Source organism: Nomascus leucogenys, chromosome 12 (assembly GCF_006542625.1).
Source record: "Nomascus leucogenys isolate Asia chromosome 12, Asia_NLE_v1, whole genome shotgun sequence".
NCBI lineage: Eukaryota > Metazoa > Chordata > Mammalia > Primates > Hylobatidae > Nomascus > Nomascus leucogenys.
In genome coordinates this window covers 81,987,242-82,009,860 of record NC_044392.1, presented here as the reverse complement: position 1 = coordinate 82,009,860, position 22,619 = coordinate 81,987,242, and the positions used below count along the sequence as shown (strand labels likewise).

General features: G+C 37.1%; 1 protein-coding gene and 1 pseudogene across 2 annotated transcripts in view; both read right to left on the bottom strand.

Annotated features, from left to right (window-relative positions):
- EVI5 (ecotropic viral integration site 5) overlaps positions 1-22,619 on the bottom strand; it is a 275,206-nt gene that overhangs the window by 113,952 nt on the left and 138,635 nt on the right. For both annotated transcript variants that reach the window (XM_030825042.1, XM_030825043.1), the window contains exon 14: positions 7,658-7,792. In XM_030825042.1, the coding sequence (XP_030680902.1) occupies positions 7,658-7,792 (135 nt within the window). The remainder of the gene's footprint in view (positions 1-7,657; positions 7,793-22,619) is intronic.
- On the bottom strand, positions 18,351-19,063 carry LOC100589574 (annotated as a pseudogene).

Genomic DNA, 22,619 nt, shown 5'->3' with positions numbered 1-22,619 from the left:
CTTTTTTTTATGCCAAATGATATTCCACGGTATAGATATACCACATTTAATCTATTTATTCATCAGTTAACAGAAATTTGGGTTGTTTCCACTTTTTGACTATTATAATGTTGCTATGAACATTGGTGCAAAAGTTTTTGTGTAGACTTAGGCTTTCAATGTTCTTAAGATATACTTAGGAGTAGAACTGCTGGCTCAGATGGTAATTATTCTATGTTTAACTTTTAAGAAACTGCCAAACTTTTCCAAAGCAGCTGTACTGCTTTTCATTTCCACTAGCAATGTATGAGGGGAACTGTACTTAATTTTGAGAACACAAATATCTAACTCTGATTTGTTAAAAAAAAATACTAATCAGAGTTATGGAGCAACAGGATTAAAAATTTTTTCAGTATGGCAATAAACTTACTAACTTCTGATCAGGACTCCAGATAAAGCATGAACATAATTTACTTTTTAAATATTTATAGAAAATAGTAGTCCAAAATCTGTTTTTGTTGTATTTCCTCAGCATGTTATTTTTGAGAGAGGCATCAAATCTGTGTATTAGTCACTATTTACATCAACAGTCAAGAAATTAATACAAATTAAACAATTTACCAATTGATTCAATGAAACAACTGAAATTAACTTGATTCATGGATACAAGATTTATTTATTTATATTTTTCCATAAGTTATTGGGGTACAGGTGGTATTTGGTTACATAAGTAAGTTCTTTAGTGGTGATTTGTGAGATTTTGGTGCACCCATCACCCAAGCAGTATACACTGCACCTTATTTGTAGTCTTTTATCCCTCACTCCCTTCCCACTCTTCCCCATAAGTCCCCAAAGTCCACTGAATTATTCTTACGCCTTTGCGTCCTCAGCTTAGCTCCCACATGTCAGTGAGAACATACGATGTTTGGTTTTCCATTCCTGAGTTACTTCACTTAGAATAATAGTCTCCAATCTCATCCAGGACACTGCAAATGCTGTCAATTCATTCCTTTTTATGGCTGACTAGTATTCCATCTCATTCATATATATATATATGTATGAATATGATATATTCATTCATATATATGTATGAATATATATTCATACATATGTATGAATATATATATTCATACATATGAATGAATATATATATTCATACATATGTATGAATATATATATTCATACATATGAATGAATATATATATTCGTATATATATACACACACACCACAGTTTCTTTATCCACTTGTTGATTGATGGGCATTTGAGTTGGTTCCACGATTTCGCAATTGTGAGTTGTGCTGCTATAAACATGCGAGTGCAAGTATCTTTTTCAAATAATGACTTTTTTTCCCTCTGGGTAGATAGATATCCAGTAGTGGGATTGCTGGATCAAATGGTACTTCTACTTTTAGTTCTTTAAGGAATCTCCACACTGTTTTCCATAGTGGCAGTACCAGTTTACATTCCCACTAGCAGTGCAGAAGTGTTCCCTGTTCATTGCATCCACGCCAGCATCTACTGTTTTTTGATTTTCTGATTACGGCTAATCTCATGGAAGTAAGGTGGTATTACATTGTGGTTTTTATTTGCATTTCCCTGATCATTAGTGATGTTTAGTATTTTTTCTCTTCTTTTTTTTTTGAAATGGAATCTTGCTCAGTCGCCCAGGCTGGAGCGCAGTGGCACAGTCTCGGCTCACTGCAACCTCTGCCTCCCGGGTTCAAGCAATTCTCTGCCTCAGCCTCCTGAGTAGCTGGGATTACAAGCACCGGCCACCACACCTGGCTAATTTTTTGTATTTTTAGTAGAGACGAGGTTTCATTATCTTGGCCAGGCTGGTCTTGAACTCCTGACCTTGTGATCCACCAACCTCAGCTTCCCAAAAGGCTGGGATTACAGGCATGAGCCACCGCACCCAGCCGATGTTTAGTACATTTTCATATGTTTGTTGGCCATTTGTATATCTTCTTTTGAGAATTGTCTATTCATGTCCTTAGCCCACTTTTTGATGAGATTGTTTTCTTCTTACTGATTTGAGTTCGTTGTAGATTTTGGATATTAGTCCTTTGTCACACGTATAGATTGTGAAGATTTTCTCCCACTCTGTAGGTTGTCTGTTCATTCTGCTGACTGTTCCCTTCTCCGTGCAAAAGCTCCTTAGTTTAATTAGGTCCCAGCTATTTATCTTTGTTCTAATTGCATTTGCTTTTGGGTTCTTGGTCATGAAATCCTTGCCTAAGCAAACGTCTAGAAGGGTTTTTCCAATGTTATCTTCTAGAATTTTTATAGTTTCAGGTCTTACGTTTAAGTCCTTAATCCATCTCTTAAGTTGATTTTTGTATAACGTGAAAGAAGAGGATCCAGTTTCATTGTCCTACATGTGGCTAGCCAATTATCCCAGCACACAGATACAAGATTTAGATCAATTTCCCACCATATTAAAAGATGAAAAGGATACAGGGTAGCTCAGTATCAAACTTCTCTGGAGAGTTACCAAGAGATCCAAAATGAGGCCATAGGGAAAGCTCCCTAGGTAAAATGGTAAACTGAGGTAACATTGAGATTTCAAGGCCTGATTCTACGAAATTTTCTATCTCTAAATATTTCACAGTACACATGCAAATTTTTGCTCACAGGGATGAGGAAATGAAGTTATTCTCACCAATTACACTTTCTTATGATGGACTTTAAATATTTTCTCAATTGAAAACCAAAAATTTGCTGCATATGCATTTAAAAGACTGCTGGAAGCAGAAAAAAAGAGGATGCTGCAGGAAGAAATTACCATAGGAAGCATGCTACCTTTCAAATTCCTTTCTACTTTATAATGTGAAAAACAACACAGCCACTTAACGAAATCCATTTTTGAATGGAACCCAAATACACTTCTATCAAATATTCAAAATCTTTCTAACTGTAAGACACAGATTCTGCTCTAAATCATGTAACCCAGAATACACCTAAGTTAAAGACCAAATATTCTGTTAGCCATTTCTTTCAGCATTCTTGCTGGCTTTTTTTCTCAACAAATCGAGATAACACATTTTCCAGAAATATAAAAATAGCAAGGAGCTTTCTAGCAAAATTATTCCATTACTGATTCTAGTTACACTTGTTCTGTTTCATTAAGAAAATAGTTAAAAACACCTGAGACTGTTATGTCCATTATCTATCAGGTTTTTGGATTCAGTAGCTAGCTATCACCTAAGAGTAAACAGGAACAAACGACAAAGAGCCCAGGCCACCAATAAATTTACAGATCAGGAAACAAGAGATTCAGAGTTTGTAATATAGAACTTTTAAATCTGAAAGTTATAAGAAACCTGAAGTTCTTCTATTCCCATTACTTAACTAATCTTTGATTTTCTTTAATATCCTTGAAAAGAACTTAGCTTCTGTAAGTACACTCAGGCTAAAAGGAACTTCCTACATATCCTGAGGTAACTTGTTCTAGATTGGACAGTTCTAACAACTACACTCAGATGAAATTTTCTTTTTTTTTTATTATACTTTTATTAAGTTTTAGGGTACATGTACACAACGTGCAGGTTTGTTACACATATATACATGTGCCATGTTAGAGTGCTGCACCCATTAACTCGTCATTTAACATTAGGTATATCTCCTAATGCTATCCCTCCCCCCTCCTCCCACCCCACAACAGGCCCTGGTGTGTGATGTTCCCCTTCCTGGGTCTGTGTGTTCCCATTGTTCAATTCCCACCTACGAGTGAGAAGATGCAGTGTTTGGTTTTTTGTCCTTGAGATAGTTTGCTGAGAATGATCATTTCCAGCTTCATCCATCTCCCTACAAAGGACATGAACTCATCTTTTTTATGGCTGCATAGTATTCCATGGGGTACATGTGCCATATTTTCTTAACCCAGTCTGTCACTGTTGGACATTTGGATTGGTTCAAAGTTTTGCTATTGTGAATAGTGCCACAATAAGCATATGTGTGCATGTGTCTTTATAGCAGCATGATTTATAATCCTTTCGGTATATACCCAGTAATGGGATGGCTGGGTCAAATGGTATTTCTAGTTCTAGATCCCTGAGGAATCACCACACTGTCTTCCACAATGGCTGAACAAGTTTACAGTCCCACCAACAGTGTAAAAGTGTTCCTATTTCTCCACATCCTCTCCAGCACCTGTTGTTTCCTGACTTTTTAATGATCACCATTCTAACTGGTGTGAGATGGTATCTCATTGTGGTTTTGATTTGCATTTCTCTGATGGCCAGTGATGATGAGCATCTTTTCATGTGTCTTTTGGCTACATAAATGTCTTCTTTTGAGAAGTGTCTGTTCAGATCCTTTGGCCACTTGTTGATGGGGTTGTTTTTTTTCTTGTAAATTTGAGTTCATTGTAGATTCTGGATATTAGCCGTTTGTCAGATGACTAGATTGCAAAAATTTTCTCCCATTCTGTAGGCTGCCTGTTCACTCTGATGGTAGTTTCTTTTGCTGTGCAGAAGCTCCTCAGCTTAATTAGATCCCATTTGTCAATTTTGGCTTTTGTTGCCATTACTTTTGGTGTTTTAGACATGAAGTCCTTGCCCATGCCTATGTCCTGAATGGTAATGCCAGTTTCTTATAGGGTTTTTATGGTTTTAGGTCTAACATTTAAGTCTTTAATCCATCTTAAATTAATTTTAGTATAAAGTGTAAGGAAGGGATCCAGTTTCAGCTTTCTACATATGGCTAGCCAGTTTTCCCAGCACCATTTATTAAATAGGGAATCCTTTCCCCATTTCTTGTTTTTGTCAGGTTTGTCAAAGATTAGATGGTTGTAGATACGTGGCATTATTTCTGAGGGCTCTGTTCTGTTCCATTGGTCTGTATCTCTGTTTTGGTACCAGTACCATGCTGTTTTGGTTACTGTAGCCTTGTAGTATAGTTTGAAGTCAGGTAGCATGATGCCTCCAGCTTTGTTCTTTTGGCTTAGGACTGACTTGGCAATGTGGGCTCTTTTTTGGTTCCATTTGAACTTTAAAGTAGCTTTTTCTAATTCTGTGAAGAAAGTCAATGGTAGCTTGATGGGGATGGCATTGAATCTATAAATTACCTTGGGTAGTATGGCCATTTTCATGATATTGATTCTTCCCACCCATGAGCATGGAATGTTCTTCCATTTGTTTGTATCCTCTTTTATTTCATTGAGCAGTGGTTTGTAGTTCTCCTTGAAGAGGTCCTTCACATCCCTTGTAAGTTGGATTCCTAGATATTTTATTCTCTTTGAAGCAATTGTGAATGGGAGTTCACTCATGATTTGGCTCTCTGTTATTGGTGTATAAGAATGCTTGTGATTTTTGCGCATTGATTTTGTATCCTGAGACTTTGCTGAAGTTGCTTATCAGCTTAAGGAGATTTTGGGCTGAGACGATGGGGTTTTCTAGATATACAGTCATGTCATCTGCAAACAGGGACAATTTGACTTCCTCATTTCCTAATTGAATACCATTTATTTCCTTCTCCTGCCTGATTGCCAAGAGATTAGCTGTTAGTCTGATGGGCTTCCCTTTGTGGGTAACCCGACCTTTCTCTCTGGCTGCCCTTACATTTTTTCCTTCATTTCAACTTTGGTGAATCGGACAATTACGTGTCTTGGAGTTGCTCTTCTCGAGGAGTATCTTTGTGGCGTTCTCTGTATTTCCTGAATTTGAATGTTGGCCTGCCTTGCTATATTGGGGAAGTTTTCCTGGATAATATCCTGAAGAGTATTTTCCAACTTGGTTCCATTCTCCCTGTCACTTTCAGGTACACCAATCAGATGTAGATTTGGTCTTTTCACACAGTCCTATATTTCTTGGAGGCTTTGTTCATTTCTTTTTATTCTTTTTTCTCTAAACTTCTCTTCTCGCTTCATTTCATTCATTTGATCTTCCATCACCAATACCCTTTCTTCCGCTTGATCGAATCGGCTACTGAGCCTTGTGCATTCTTCAAGTGGTTCTCGTGCTGTGGTTTTCAGCTCCATCAGGTCCTTTAAGGACTTCTCTGCATTGCTTATTCTAGTTAGCCATTCATCTAATCTTTTTTCAAGGTTTTTAACTTCTTTGCCATGGGTTCGAACTTCCTCCTTTAGCTTGGAATAGTTTGATCGTCTGAAGCCTTCTTCTCTCAACTCCTCAAAGTCATTCTCCATCCAGCTTTGTTCCATTGCTGGTGAGGAGCTGCGTTCCTTAGGAAGAGGAGAGGTGCTCTGATTTTTAGAATTTTCAGTTTTTCTGCTCTGTTTTTTCCCCATCTTTGGGTTTTATCTACCTTTGTTCTTTGATGATGGTGACGTACAGATGGGGTTTTGGTGTGGATGTCCTTTCTGTTTGTTAGTTTTCCTTCTAACAGTTGGGACCCTCAGCTGCAGATCTGTTGAAGTTTGCTGGAGGTCCACTCCAGACTCTGTTTGCCTGGGTATCAGCAGCGGAGGCTGCAGAACAGCAGATACTGGTGAATAGCAAATGTAGCTGCCTGATTGTTCCTCTGGAAGTTTTGCCTCAGAGGAGTACCTGGCCATGTGAGGTGTCAGTCTGCCCCTACTGGGGGGTGCCTCCCAGTTAGGCTACTCGGGGGTCAGGGACCCACTTGAGGAGGCAGTCTGTCCGTTCTCAGATCTCAAGCTGTGTGCTAGGAGAACCACTACTCTCTTCAAAGTTGTCAGACAGGGTCACTTAAGTCTGCAGAGGTTTCTGCTGCCTTTTGTTTGGCTATGCCCTGCCCCCCAGAGGTGGAGTCTACAGGGGCAGGCAGGCCTCCTTGAGCTGTGGTGGGCTCCACCCAGTTGGAGCTTCCGGGCCACGTTGCTTACCTACTCAAGCCTCGGCGATGGTGAGCGCCCCTCCCCCAGCCTCGCTGCCGCCTTGCAGTTTGATCTGACTGCTGTGCTAGTAATGAGCGAGGCTCTGTGGGCGTAGGACCCTCCAAGCCAGGCACGGGACATAATCTCCTGGTGTGCTGTTTGCTAAGACCGTCGGAAAAGCGCAGTATTAGGGTGCGAGTGACCTGATTTTCCAGGTGCCGTCTGTCACCCCTTTCCTTGGCTAGGAAAGGGAATTCCCTGACCTCTTGCGCTTCCCGGGTGATGCGATGCCTCACCCTGCTTCAGCTCAGGCTCGGCGCGCTAGACCCACTGTCCTGCACCCACTGTCTGACAATCCCCAGTGAGATGCACCTGGTACCCCAGCTGGAAATGCAGAAATCATTCGTCTTCTGCATTGCTCACGCTGGGAGCTGTAGACTGGAGCTGTTCCTATTTGGCTATCTTGGCTCCACCCCCTCAGATGAAATTTTCCCTGAAATGTCTGTGTATTAGTCCTATTCTATCTCTTCCACCTGAAAATATTGCAATATTTGAAGGTAAGAGTTAACTTCTGTCACCTGAGTTTCTCTCTTCTGCAACATTTAGATACTCTTTTTATGAAAATTATTCTGGTCGTTTTCCTCTAAAAGGGCTCTAATCTCCATTTTTATCCTTAATTATGGGGCTGTGATTAGTATGCAGGCAACAAGGAATAACTGGCAATTTTAAAAATCTTTTTTTCCTTTTCCTCTTAGTAACTAATATGTACGGCTTCTAATGTATAAAAACACCTAAGTCAATTAAATTGCTCAGTAAGTACTTAATATCACATATCCCCTCTAATTTGGGAGTGACTGCATTTGTGTAGGTTTCTTACCTTCTCTATATCCAAGACTTTATCCTGCATCTCTTTTAGTGCACACTGAGACTCAGCTTCACTCAGTCGGGCTTGGACCAATTCCTTCTCTAGCTGTAGCACAAAATCTTCGTTGTAGTTGGAACTGCATTTGTGCTAAAGGTTACAGACATACACTGAAATTTCATGAAAGTATAAACATGTATACACAATAAAAACAATGCAACTACATAATACAGTTATATTACATTAAGGGCAACTAAATAGGAGACGTTCCATCTACCCAATATATCCAATGTATCTCCTCCAATTAACTTTTCAAATGAGTAAAAAAGCCCACCTTTGATTTCCATAAAGATGACCACATTATTGGGTTTTGGTAACTAGTTATTACACTGATCGAATCTGATTCATATAAGATAAACATCTCCTTTTATCTGTCCATCCATCCAGATACAAAGAATTTTTTCTAACTTTACAGACCAATAAATAGGATAGCAATTAGCTACATGTGGCTACTGAACACTTGAAATGTGGCTAATGCAGATTAAAACAAGTTATATAAGTATAAAATACAAACTGGATTTTGAAGAATTAATATGAAATAAAAAAATAAAATATCTCAATGATTTTTATATTATGTTAAAATAATATTTTGAATATAGTGAAGTAAATAAAAATATTAATTTTACCTTTTTTTGCTCCTTTTAATGTGGGTATTAGAAAATTTTAAATTGCATATGTGACACATTATATTGCTATTTGATAGTACTGCTATATACTACAGAAGACATGTAAACATTACTGAAAAATATATTTTAATCTAATGGAAAAAAAACAGGGTACCCACAATAACATGAACCATCTAAATTCCAAAATAACAAAATTGTATTTGTCCTTAGAAATGTAGAAATCTTCTTCAAAAGATATGCATGGTTTCCCAGCACTTTGGGAGGCCAAAGCGGGTGGATCACTTGAGGCCAGGAGTTCAAGATCAGCCTGGCCAACATGGTGAAACCCTGTCTCTACTAAAAATACAAAAATTAGCTGGGCACGGTGGCACATGCCTGTAATCCCCGCTACTAGGGAGGGTGAGGCAGGAGAATGGCTTGAGCCCGGGAGGTGGAGGTTGCAGTAAGCCGAGATTGTGCCACTGTACTCCAGCCCAGGTGACAGAACAAGGCTCTTGTCTCAAGAAAAAAAAAAAAAAAGATATACACAGAAATAATTGCTGGAAGTAGAGAAGACGCAGATGCTGCACGAAGAAATTAACCACAGAAGCACACAACCTTCCCATTTGCTTTCCTACTCTATAAAACATGAATATTGATGCAAACACTTAAGTCATCATTTTTAAGCCAGTGCCCATACAAAAGCTTCTGTACAAAAGCAATATGTAATTCATTATAAAATACTTTCTAAAATAAATTGTCTATCACTTCACATTTAATTCATGTAGTAAAGAAAATGTGGCAACTCAAAATTTCAAAATAAAGTCATAAAAAACAATCTTCTACTGAACTAGCATGAATAAAGCATGGTTATTTTTACTCTTTAATATGTTAGGAACAAAACAGATGTCAAATTAAAACTATTAAAAATAACAAGATGCTTAATACATGGTACTCTCCTGCCCCAGTTACCAAAAAAAGACGTACAAATGAGGACTTTAATTGAATGCATTATACATTATTTCTTCTAGTAATTTTGATACTATTGAAACAATATTTCAATACAAGAAGTGCATCTGCAACAGACACATCATCTTAGCAAATACTTACCTTTTATCAATTAGGAAAAAGCCATTCTTTTGGAATGACCACATCCAAACTAGATGTGCCATAATTTATTTAATTAAATCATAGTTATTTCATGGGTACTGGTAGAATTTTTTTGCCCTCAACTTAAAGCCCTGGCAACTGTAGTACAGGTTTGTTTGCAAAGACTTTATATTAGAAGATCCCCAAGAAAACATCAAACTCAAAGGCCCATATGAGAATGGAATTCTTGATTGGTATAAACCAACTAATCCAATCAAGTACAAAAAGCCACAGTAATGTTGGGCACAAATCTTTATTAATAAAATTTACAGAGAGCTGAAATGCTGTGATAACAAGTCGTTCTGGATAATATATATCTTATGCTTTTTATACTCTAAAACATATTAGTCTTCTGGATTAAAATAATTCTAAATGTATTATGTAAATTTTTTTGCCACTGACAGAGTTTACAGAATATAATTCTCAGGTCATCATGATGGTGGCCAATTAACATACTGCAAATTACACACTGTCTAAGGAAAAGATGCTGCTGTGAACTATAAATTACCTGAAGCTAACCACTGTAGTTTCAATTTATTCTATTTTCCACAGGGGGAAAACAGTTTTATAAACACGTTTTAATGTTTGACAGAAATGACAATTATGATAGCAGCTAACATCTACTCACCACTTACTATGTGCCAGACACCTGTTAAGCACTTTATATTCTCCTTTAATCTTCACCACAATTACTATCTTACTAATAAGGAAACTAATAGGGTACACCAAGGTCAAACGGCAGTTGACAGTGCTATTAATTGACAGTTTGTATTACAGAGCCCATGTTCCTCACCTTTAAGCCATATAGGTGTTGAAGAGTTTAATATATTGTTTTAATATATACTGTTCCAAAAATTAATTATATAATATTTAAAAATCCAAACTTCTAAAAAAATCTAAGCATATAGATCTCACATAATGTTCTTGTATTAAGAAACTCCTAGAAGAGTGCATTTCATATTCAAGTGAGCAACGGACAGATACACAATTTGTTTTGCCAAATGACAACTGCCACAATTATGATGGCTGGCAGTCTCAGCAAGGGGGGCCATTTATTTAAAAGCGTGCAAATGACAGATGACCTCTCTATACTTACATCAAGTTAATTTATGTAAATCAATCTCATAATGTTTCTGTGATACCAGCAATCCCATTCCAATGAAACTGACAGAAATTCTTTTTAGTAAGCAGAGTCTGCTTTTCAATCCTATGTGCTTTTCTGGTGTTGCAAAAATTACAAAGGTAAAGGTAAGTTAGAAAGTCCTCAGTAATCCTTTTTGCTTGTGTCTTGAGCTTAAAAAAAAAATCTTCAATATTTGAAGGATATAGGAGTAATACAGTAAAAAGTAAATATTTGTATTGGGGGAAGTTTCTCATATTATTAAGTGAAAAAAAATTGAAATTGGAAAAAGGGTTGTCCACACAAATGTATCCAATATTGCTTGAATTTAAGTATACATTAAGCTTTTAACTAAGTTTAAGATATGACATTTCTATGCTCTTTTCAGGAACCCAAACATTTCATGGAACCCTGTTCTCGTCTCTTTTGTAACACTTATCACAACTCTAAATAATAAATTTTGCATGCTGCACAAAGTAATTATAGATTCAATGCTATTCCCATCAAACTACCATTGACATTCTTCACAGAATTAGAAAAAAACTACTTTAAATTTCATATGGAACCAAAGAAGAGCCTGTATAGCCAAGACAATCCTAAGCAAAAAGAACAAAGCTGGAGGCATCACGCTACCTGACTTCAAACTATACTACAAGGCTACAGTAACCAAACAGCATGGTACTGGTACCAAACAGACATATAAACCAATGGAACAAAACAGAGACCTCAGAAATAACACCACACTTCTACAACCATCTGATCTTCAACAAACCTGACAAAAGCAATGGGGAAAGGATCTCCTATTCAATAAACGGTGCTTGGAAAACTGGCTAGCCATATGCAGCAAACTGAAAATGGATCCCTTCCTCACACCTTATACAAAAATTTACTCAAGATGGATTAAAGACTTAAATGTAAAACCCAAAACCATAAAAACCCTAGAAGAAAACCTAGGCAATACCATTCAGGACATAGGCATGGGCAAAGACTTCATGTCTAAAACACCAAAAGCAACCACAACAAAAGTCAAAACTGACAAATGGGATCTAAGTAAAGAGCTTCTGCACAGCAAATGAAACTACCATCAGAGTGAACAGTCAACCTACAGAATGGGAGAACATTTTTGCAATCTACCCATCTGACAAAGGTCTAATATTCAGAATCTACAAGGAACCTAAACAAATTTACAAGAAAAAAACAACCCCATCAAAAAGTGGGCAAAGGATATGAATAGACACTTCTCAAAAGATGACATTTACACGGCCAAAAAACATATGAAAAAAAGCTCAACATCACTGATCATTAGAGAAATGCAAATCAAACCCACAATGAGATACCATCTCATGCCAATCAGAATGGCAATTATTAAAAAGCCAAGAAACAACAGATGCTGGTGAGGCTGTGGACAGATAGGAATGCTTTTATAATGTTCACGATAATGTAAATTAGTTCAACCAACATGGTTCTAGAACCAGAAATACCATTTGACCCAGCAATCCCATTACCAGGCATATACCCAAAAGAATATAAATCATTCTACTATAAAGACACGTGCATACATGTGTTTACTTCAGCACTGTTTACAATAGCAAAGACTTGGAACCAACCCAAATGCCCATCAATGATAGACTGGATTAAGAAAATGTGGTACATAAACATGATGGAATACTATGCAGCCATAAAAAGGAATGAGATCATGTCTTTTGCAGGGACATGGAAGCCATCATCCTCAGCAAACTGACACAGGAACAGAAAACCAAACACCGCATGTTCTCACTCTTAAGTGGGAGCTGAGCAATGAGAACACATGGACACGGGAGAGAACAACACACACCAGGGCCTGTTGGGGGTTCAGGGGGAAGAAGAGGGAACTTAGAGGATGAGTCAATATGTGCGGCAAGCCACCATGGCACACATATACCTACGTAACAAACCTGCACATTCTGCACATGTATCTCAGAACTTACAAGTAAAATTTTAAAAAAAATTGTGTGATTAATTTTTAAAATGTTTATCTCTATATATACTATATAAGCAAATGCCAGAGACAGTTTGACCAATTTCCCATTGTAAATCAATAACTGCCTGGTTAACAGAAACAAACAGTGCTTTTCATAGGTAGGTGAGCAAAATATTATCTGCTGAATCAATCAGTTAACTCTTGGTTTAACAACAAAATCCCTGTATTATATAATTTACATTAAACATAGGAAGTGGAAGTTGAATGCTGCAAAAAAAAATCTATAAAACTGATGGTTAATCTACTTTTAATTGAAATGCCTACCTAGCAATCTTGAACCACTTTCCCAAAACAAAATGATACAATGTTTCCATTTGTTCCAAAAACAAAATTTGTAACAATGTGGGAAGATGGCACATTTGGACCGCCATATCCAAAAGCATCTGAAAAAAGTTGTACAAGGCAAGTACTCTGGAATAGGTTTCTACACCACAAAATCACAGCAGAAAAAAAATAAAAAGTTGTATCTTCCTCTCCCACAGCATATGACTCCAAAAAGATGTTTGTAACCCTCCCTACCACATGCTGTAAACAGGATTTAAAAAAACCCAAGCAATACGGTTGTACTATTTAAATATTTGCTACACTAAAATTGTTGAAAAATAGGCTGGGTGCGGTGGTGTGCGGTGGCTCACGCCTGTAATCCCAGCACTTTAGGAGGCTGATGCGGGTGGATCACGACGTCAGGAGATCAAGACCATCCTGGCTAACATAGTGAAACCCCGTCTCTACTAAAAATGCAAAAAATTAGCCAGGCGTGGTGGCACGTACCTGTAGTCCCAGTTACTCAAGAGGCTGAGGCAGGAGAGTCGCTTGAACCCAAAAGGTGGAGGTTGCCATGAGCCAAGATTGTGCCACTGCACTCCAGCCTGGGCAACAGAGCGAGACTCCGTCTCAAAAAAAAAATTGTTGAAAAATATATAATTTTTATATGATTTGTGCTCAACATCCAAAAATTACATCCTTTAAGAAGACATTTACCTCTGGTTATTTGCATAACTGTAAGATTTTGTTGTTATTGTTGTTAATGCTGAAGAAAATGTTAAGAAAACAATTTCCATTAAAGTAAACCCTCATTTATTATTTAAAAGGAAAATATAATCACATACGAATGTAAAACATTTTATCTTTAGACTAAGGTCAAAATTAGTTCTGGAAAACATCTCTGTCCAGATTTATAGGTATAGTGACCAAAAGTTAAAGAATTTACCAAATTATAAGTGTTAAGTCATCTATCTATCTTGGATTTTTAGAGAGACCTATATCAACTAACTTCCATTTTCCTAAAGAAAAACAAACCCACCAGGTATATCAGGTGTGAATAATTCCTAAATGCTGCTGAACAAACATTTTCTAAAATACATTATCTGGAAGAATTCACAACTTCACTGATAAACAGGTAGTTTTTATTTTATTAACATTTATTCATGTGTTTAATCCAGGTAAGATGGGTTTATATTCTTCATATCAAATCCTTGGTTCTTAAAAGTCCTACATAATTCTTTGATGTTCTCTCTAGAATTATAGAACAGGGAGGGAAGGTCAGAAGAAATCCTGTCTAGCCTCCCATTAGGTACTTCCTAGTATGAAGGTCCCAATAACTTCAAACGGCAGTCATTTCAGCATTCAGCAGCTTTTAACTCAAATTTCTCCTTATTTATGATGAACTAAACTGCATAATAAAAATATCTGAATGGTAAGACCAAGAACAGCTGGATAAAACTGCATAGTAAAAATAACTTAATGATAAGCAGGCATAGGTAGGTCACAAAGCCTTTAAACGGATCAAGCTAGACTCAGACAGTTGGTCTCATCAGGAAAAGTTGTCCAACATAAACACATTTGTTATACCCCACATTAGCAAGAGTCAGATGTGCAACTGTATGAAATATCACTGGAGGATTTCTACATCTAGGGGCTTCTTGGAAAAACTCACATGGGGCATGTAAAATACTTAAATGGAAAGTTTAATGTATATCTCAATTTGATCTTATACTTTATTTACTTGATTTATTTAGTGCACTAAATACAAATTCAATAATAAATTAACTCAATCTTTTTTTTTTTTTTTTAAAGAGATAGGGTCTTGCTCTGTCACCCAATCTGGAGTGCAGTGGCATCATCAATGATCACTCAAGCGATCCTCCCACCTCAGCCTCCCCAGTAGCTAGGACTTACAGACATGTGCCACCATGCTTGGCTAATTTTTTTTATTTCTTGTAGAGACAGGGTCCTGCTATGTCGCTGGTCTTGAACTCCTGGCCTCAAGCAATCCTCTCATCTTGTCTCCCAAAGTGCTATGGTTACAGGCATGAGTCACTGTGCCTGGCCTTCAACCATTTTTGAAAACTAACAATATTAGGTTCAAACTATCAAATGCCAGCGTAAAACGGAAGCAGTGACCTACTAAAGACAATCATTCTATAACTGGCAACTGCAGAAACACTTGTTAAATAATGCCAATACACAAAATTAGTTAAAAATAAACTTTACCTTTTAAAAAAACTGCTGCTCCAAAGTTTAATATTCTATTGTAAGATAACTATATAGCATATCACTGTACCAATAGCATTGAAACTATTAAGAATTATATGACATATTGAACAAAAGTCAGTAAATCTGCAGCAACATAAAGGAGTTCATAGTGAGTCAGAGGAAGCTAGAAATATTAAAAGAAAAAAGAGAAAGATTCTTGTTTATAACTAATAAATGTAGAAAAATGAGAGAATATGAAAATCACCATTCTGGAAACCTAATATAATAATTGATTCCATAAAGATCATTTGTGGAGGGTAAAACTACTAGGTAAAAGGTGGATGGAGAACAAGATAGTTATTTGGTACAAAAATATTTCCAACAGATGACTTAACAGTGGCAAACATGAAATCATCGCTTTTACAAGGGAGAGAGTCTGGGATAACCAAACCTAGCATGGAAATCAAACTCAGCATCACTGATAGTGGGCACAATTTATATCACGTGCCTTCCTGATTTAAAGCAAAAAGAAGTTTACAACATCATCTATAATCTAAACGTCTAACTGAGTCTAGTTTACAAGAAATACAATGATACCATGAGGAAGGAATTAGACAAATCTAGAATATAAAGTAAGACAACTGGGCCACACCTGTAAAAAGTTAATGTCATTCCTGACATTGGTTGTTTCCTCCAACAGTCTGGATACAGATCTGTCAACTTTACTGATCATTTCAAGAAACCAGCTTTTCGTTTGACAAATTTTCTCTACTTTTATTTTCAATTTAACTGATTTCTACTCTTTTTATTATTTGTCCATTCTGCTTGCTTAGCTTGAATTTGCTTTATATGTCTAGTTTATTAAGGTGGAAGCTTAGATTATTGGTTTGAGGCTTACTGACTTGCCTAATAAGCACTGAATACATTTTACACTTAATATTATAAGCACTTAATACATTTTCCACTAAGCACTGCATTAGATGTGTCCCACAAATTTTTAGACATTGTGTCTTCATTTTCATTTAGTTAAAATATGTTCTAATTTCCTTTTAGACTTCCTCTTTGACCCATGGGTAAAAATGTATTGTTTAATTTCCAAATATTAGAGGATTTCCAGATACCTATTATTAATTTCTAATTGAATGCTATTAGAGTCAGAGAAGATCCTTTGTATGATTTCAATTATTTCAAATTTGATAAAGTTCCTTTTAAGGCCCAGAATATGTTCTATCTTCATAAATCTTCCATGTATGTTTGAAAGGATATGTATTCTGCTGTTATTAGGTACAGTGTTCCATAAATATCTATCAGGGCAGGTTGGATGATAGTACTGTTCAGGTCTTCTGCCACCTACTTGCTTCATCAATTACTGAGACAGGGATGTCGAAGACTTGAACTTGTTCACTCTACCTTTCAGTTCTATCAGTTCAGGTTAATGTTCTTGTTAGCATACATATATTAGGTGACATACATTCCTAAACACATACAATCTTAAATAAGATTGTTATGTCTTCTTGGTGAACTATCATTATAGTCCTCTTTCTCTTGGTGCTATTCCTTGTTCTAAAGTCCACCTTGTCTATGATACTAATGCAGACACTCCAGGCTTTCTTTTGCTTAGATTTCCATATTATATCTTTCTCATCCTTTTAATTTTTTTCCAGTTGTAATTAAAACGTTATGTCCAATAATTATAGGCAGACCATCTTGATCCTTCACTCCTAGAAGTCCACTGTGGGGGAAAGTCACTGTCATTAGCTATCAAGCTCTACACATTTCCAATAGCTACACCGCAACCAACTTTGGCCTCTGCAATTTCTAATCTTTGCAACTGAGACTACTTCACCCCTACCTACAGGCTCAGATTCACTGATATTTTGGGACCAACCTTATTTCTAACTAGAGGAACATAAAGAACCTTATGTCTGCTCTACTCTGGCACATTAAATTGAGCTATCCTATCCAAATATCACATCCCCAAATCCTATCAAATCTTAGCTGTGGGTAATAGCCCCCATATTCATCCTTGTCCAAGCTGCTCTCCCATTAAACTAGTAAATGCTGATACTCCAAATTAATGTCTCATGTCTAAATCCCCTTGCCTTTGGGCTATAGCACATTGGTCTGATAATCTGTTGCAACTCACTTCTCTTGCTGCCACCAACCTGCTCTGCTTCACTTCACGTTGCATTCTCCTTTATAATTCTCAAGGTAACCACAACTCTGATCAAGACATGCCCAACCCCAGCCCTGAGTGAATCTCCTAATCCTCCCAGGCTCCTCCTGCAAACCAGATCACTTGTTGCTGGTTCTAATCTGACCCTCACCAATGGGTTCTAGCACTGGGACTTTACATGTTCTCCCATAAACTCGTCTTCTACTGCAAGCACTCAAATGTGTCGTGTTTGTTTGAGCTTTATATGATCATTTATTTAGTCTTTTTAAAAACAATTTATTGAAGCAAAATTCTAAAATCATTTTTAATACTATTTAACTTCAAAAACATTTCAGCATTCTAAACATACAAAAAAAACCCAGAACACTGAAAATCACATTTAAGTACAGAAGGTTCTTTCTTGAACTTTCATTGATGCAGTGGCTCTTTACTTTGCTGACAGTAGTTCCACAGGTTGTTCAAAAGTTTAAAGACAATGCGCTTAACTAAAAAAATCCAAACACTTCTCAGGCCAGCTGACCCCTCTTTGTCCACAGCTAAGAATGGTAGAAGAGTGTTATATTACCATTTGTAGAAACAAGACAAGCTGAAGCTAAATGGATGAATATTGCAGGGGAAACAGGACTAGCCTCACAGTGCACACTCTCAGCTACGACCCCTCCAAAAGGCATTGTCCCCCACAGGCTCAGTGCCAAGAAACGAGCACCAAGAGTTTGTCTTGGTTGTTTTGTTCTTCTTATAAACTATATATATGTACAGTTGATAACAGGATTTCTAGCCAATAACCATATAGTTAATACTACCTTACAAATGTTTTTAAAAATGTCAGAAATATCTTTAAATGCTTTGTCGCACCAACAGCAAAGTGCATAGAGTGAGAAAAATACGAGATTATCTTTTCGTTTTTGGGATGTTTGGAAATATGTACAACTTTGATACAATTTCAGAGTGTTCCAGACACACATGACCACTTCAGGCAAACCACTGACAATTTTTAGAGCACTCTGACAGACTGCAATATGATTGTGATCGAATTCTGTAATTAAACCTAATGAGGGCAAGAGACATTTCTCAAACAACAGATGTGTCAATTATGGCCCTCCCCTACTCTAAGGTATTCACAAGGAGACAGATAAACAGTTTTTTATTCATCACTTTCTTCTTCCTCTTCCTCCTTCTCCTCTTCTTCCTCGCATCTTCTTTGACTTCTTCTTCCACCTTTTTCCAAGGAACTTTAAGCAGGACCCTTTGCACCAGACTTGCTATTAAAGTCAGCAACATCCTTCTCGTATTTCTCCCTCAGCTTCACTGCCTTAGTGATGCAAGGCTGCTTTTCACTGACACTTAAGTTATCCCACATCTCACCCAGCTTTTTTGCTACATCTCTAATAAAGATGCCAGGGTTTGTGGATTTGATCTTGGGGTGAAATTCTGAACAGTGCAGGAAGAATCCAGACAGTGGCCTTTTGGAGACATGAAGGTCCTTCTTGCCTCACTTAACTGGTTCACAATCCTTCATCTTTCAAGCATAGCATACTTTATCTGCCTTTGTCATTTCATCACATTTAGGATTCTCTTTGCCAGACACTGTCTTCCACCTCTCAGAGCACTTCTTGGAAAATTCTGCAAAATTGACAGAGACCTCTGGGTTTTTCTTATGTTCTTCTCTGCATGTCTGCACAAAGAAGGAATAAGCAGACACCTTTCCCTCTGGTTTCTTGGGATCACCTTTAGCCATCCTGACTAAATTGCTTCTTCCTTCCTGGTCACCTAGCAAAAGGGAAGGTGAAGAGGGCAGGAAGGGTGCTTGGAGGAGAGGTAGGGGGTCAATAACATTTTTTGGGGGGTGGGGGGTATAGAATTTCTCCCTGTTGCCCGGGCTGGAGTGCAGTGGCACAATCTCAGCTCACTGCAAACTCCACCTCCTGGGTTCAAGTGATTCTCATGCCTCAGCCTCCTAAATAGCTGGGATTACTAGCCCACCATGCACCACCATGCCCGGCTAAATTTTGTATTCTTAGTAGAGATGGGGTTTCACCATGTTGGCCAAGCTGGTCTCAAACTCCTGGCCTCAAGTGATCTGCCCATCTCAGCCTCTCAAAGTGCTGGGATTACAGGCATGAGCCACCATGCCTGGCCTCAAATAACCATTTTAAAGTGGCTGGGCGCAGTGGCTCATGCCTGTAATCCCAGCACTTTGGGAGGCCAAGGCGGGCGGATTACAGGGTCAGGAGATCGAGACCATCCTGGCTAACATGGTGAAACCCCATCTCTACTAAAAAAATACAACAACAACAAAAAATTAGCCGGGCATGGTGGCGGGTGCCTTAGTCCCAGCTACTCGGGAGGCTGAGGCAGGAGAATGGTGTGAACCCAGGAGGTGGAGCTTGCAGTGAGCGGAGATCACACCACTGCACTCCATCCTGGGCTACAGAGCAAGACTCAGTCTCAAAAAAAAAATAAAAAAATAAAAAAAAAATAAAGTGAACAATTCAGTGTCTTATAGTATATTAAGAATGTTGTATGACCATCCATATCTAGTTCCATATCATTTCCATCATTCTAAAGTAAAACCCCTTACCTATTAAGCAGTTTCTTATCTTCCCCCACTACCACCTTCTGGAAACCACTAATCTGTGTTCTATTCTCTTTAGATTTATCTATTCTATATATTTCCTATAAATGGAATCATACAATATGTGATCTTTTGGGTCTGGCTTTTTTCACTTAGCTTAAGGTTTGGAAGTTTATCTACTTTATACCATATATTAGTACTTAATTCCTTTTTATGGCTGAATAATATTCCATTGTGTGTATACGACAATTTGTTTATCCATTCACCCATTGAGGGATTTTGGGTTGTGTCCACTTTTCTGTGAATGCTGCTGCTACAAACGTGTATATACATACTTGTTTGAGTACAAGCATTCTCTTATTTGGGATACATACCTCTGAGTTGAATAGCAGGGTACCATGATAATTCTATGCTTAACTTTTTGAGGAACTGCCAAACTGTTTTCCACAGCAGCTTTATATTTTATTTTATATTCCTACCAAAAAAAAAGTATGAGGGTTTCAACTTTTCCACCTCGTTGCCAACATGTTTTTTAAAAAATTATAGCCATCCATTATAATGGATGTGAAGAGGCACCTCATCATGGTTTTGCTCTGCATTTCCCTCATGAAAATCATTTGCTTTTTGGCCATCTGCATATCTTCTTTGGAGAAAAGTCCACTGAAGTCTTTTGCCCATTTTATAACTGGGTTGTCTTTTTGTTGTTGAGTTGTAAGAGTTCATGATATATTCTGGGTGGTAGATCCTTATCAGCTACAAAACTTGCAAATATTTTCTACCATTCTACAGGTTGCCTTTTCACTTTCGTAATCTCCTTTGATGCACAAAAGTTTTCATTTAAATGAAGTCCAGTTTATCTTTTGTTGCTCATGCCTTTGGTGCCTAAGAACCAATATCTAAAACCACTGACAAATCCAAGGTCATAAAGATTTATCTCTATGTATTCTTCTCAGGGTTTTATGGCTTTAAAAACATAAACATGTTATTTTTAAATCATAAAGTTGGCTGGGCACAGTGGCTCATGCTTGTAATCTCAGCACTTTGGGAGGCTGAGGCAGGCAAATCGCTTGAGTTCAGCTTGAGGCCAGCCTGGGCAACATGGCAAAACCCCATCTCTATTAAAAAATATGGAAATTAGCTGGGCATGGTGGCATGCGCCTGTAGTCCCAGCTACTCGGGAGGTTGAGGTGAGAGGATCATTTGAGCCCTGGAGGTTAAGGCTGCAATGAGCTGATTGTGCCCTTACACTCCAGGCTGGCGACAGAGAAAGACCCTGTCTAAAACAAAACTGTAAAATCTATAGAATATTTTTAGTTAATTTTTGTATACAGTATGTGTTAGGAGTCTAATTTCATTCTTTAGCAGGAGAATATCCAGTTTTCCCAGCATCATTTGTTGAAGAGACTATTCGTTCCTCATTGAATGTTCTTAGCATCCTTGTGGAAAACCAACTGGCCATAGATGTATGGGTTTATTTCTGGACTCTCAATTCTATTCCATTAATTTATGTGTCTATCCTTATGCCAGTACTACTCTGATTATTCTAGCTTTGTATTAAGTTTTCAAATCAGAAAGTGTGAGTCCTCCAACTTTGTTCTTTTTTTTCAAGATTGTTTGGCTATTCAAGGCCGCTTGCAATTCCATGTTAATTTTAAGATCAGCTTTTGCATTTCTGCAAAAGTCCATGGGAATTTTGATAGGTTTGATAGGATTGAATCTGTAGGTGATTTTGGGTAGTACTGACATCTTAACATTAAGACTTCCAATATACAAATATAAGATAGATTTTCATTTATTTATGTCTTCTTTATTCTGACAAATGAGTAAACATTCTTTTTTTCAGAGTACAAGTTTTCAGAGTACAAGTCTTTACCTTCTTGGTTAAATTTATTCTTATGCATTTTATTCTTTTGGAAGCTACTGTGAATCGACGTTTTTTTCTTAATTTCCTTCTCTAGTTATTCATTGCTGGCACATTCTTTTACTTTTAACCTAACAAGATCTTTGTATTTAAAGCAAGTTTCTTATAGATATGTTTTAACTTTTTATCCAATCTTACAATTGGTATATTTAAAATACTTACATTTAATATAATTATTGATATGGTTGGAATAAAATCTATAATCTTCCAAATTTTCTATCTGATCCACTTACTTGTTGTTCCTTTTTTCTTTTTCCTGACTAAATAATTTCTTAAATTACTCAATTTTATCTCTGTTATTTGCTACCTAATTATATATTTTTCTCTAAAAAAATTTTAGGTGGTTTCCCTAGGGTTTATAAATATACATTTCACTGTTCCTTGAAAACCACAAACTTATTCCTTGATAAAGACCTTTCTACTAGGTGTATGTTCTATCTGGAATGTTTCTTCCCAGATCTTCAAATAGTTTCCATCTTCATATCATTGAGTCACTGGTCAAATGTTAGCTCCTCAGGGAAGCTCTCCAAAACTAGCTTACCTACAGTAGCACCTGCACAAACCACCTCTCCTCTGCTTTATTTTTATTTTTCTTCATCACCTTATTACCACCTGAAATAGTATTTGCTTAATGTGTCTCCCCAACTAGAACACTTCACATAATAGCAGTCTTCATTTTTCTTGTTTACTATTATTGTAACCTCTGCACTTAAGACAATACTTTGCACATTAGTTTTCAAATAAATATATGAATAAGTTCATTCCATTATAAGATTACCACATATAGGACTAAGGAAAATACAAAGTGTTGACACAAATTGAACCTGATATATTTACAATAAATTACAGAATAAAGGAATAAGTTATCTTTCCCAT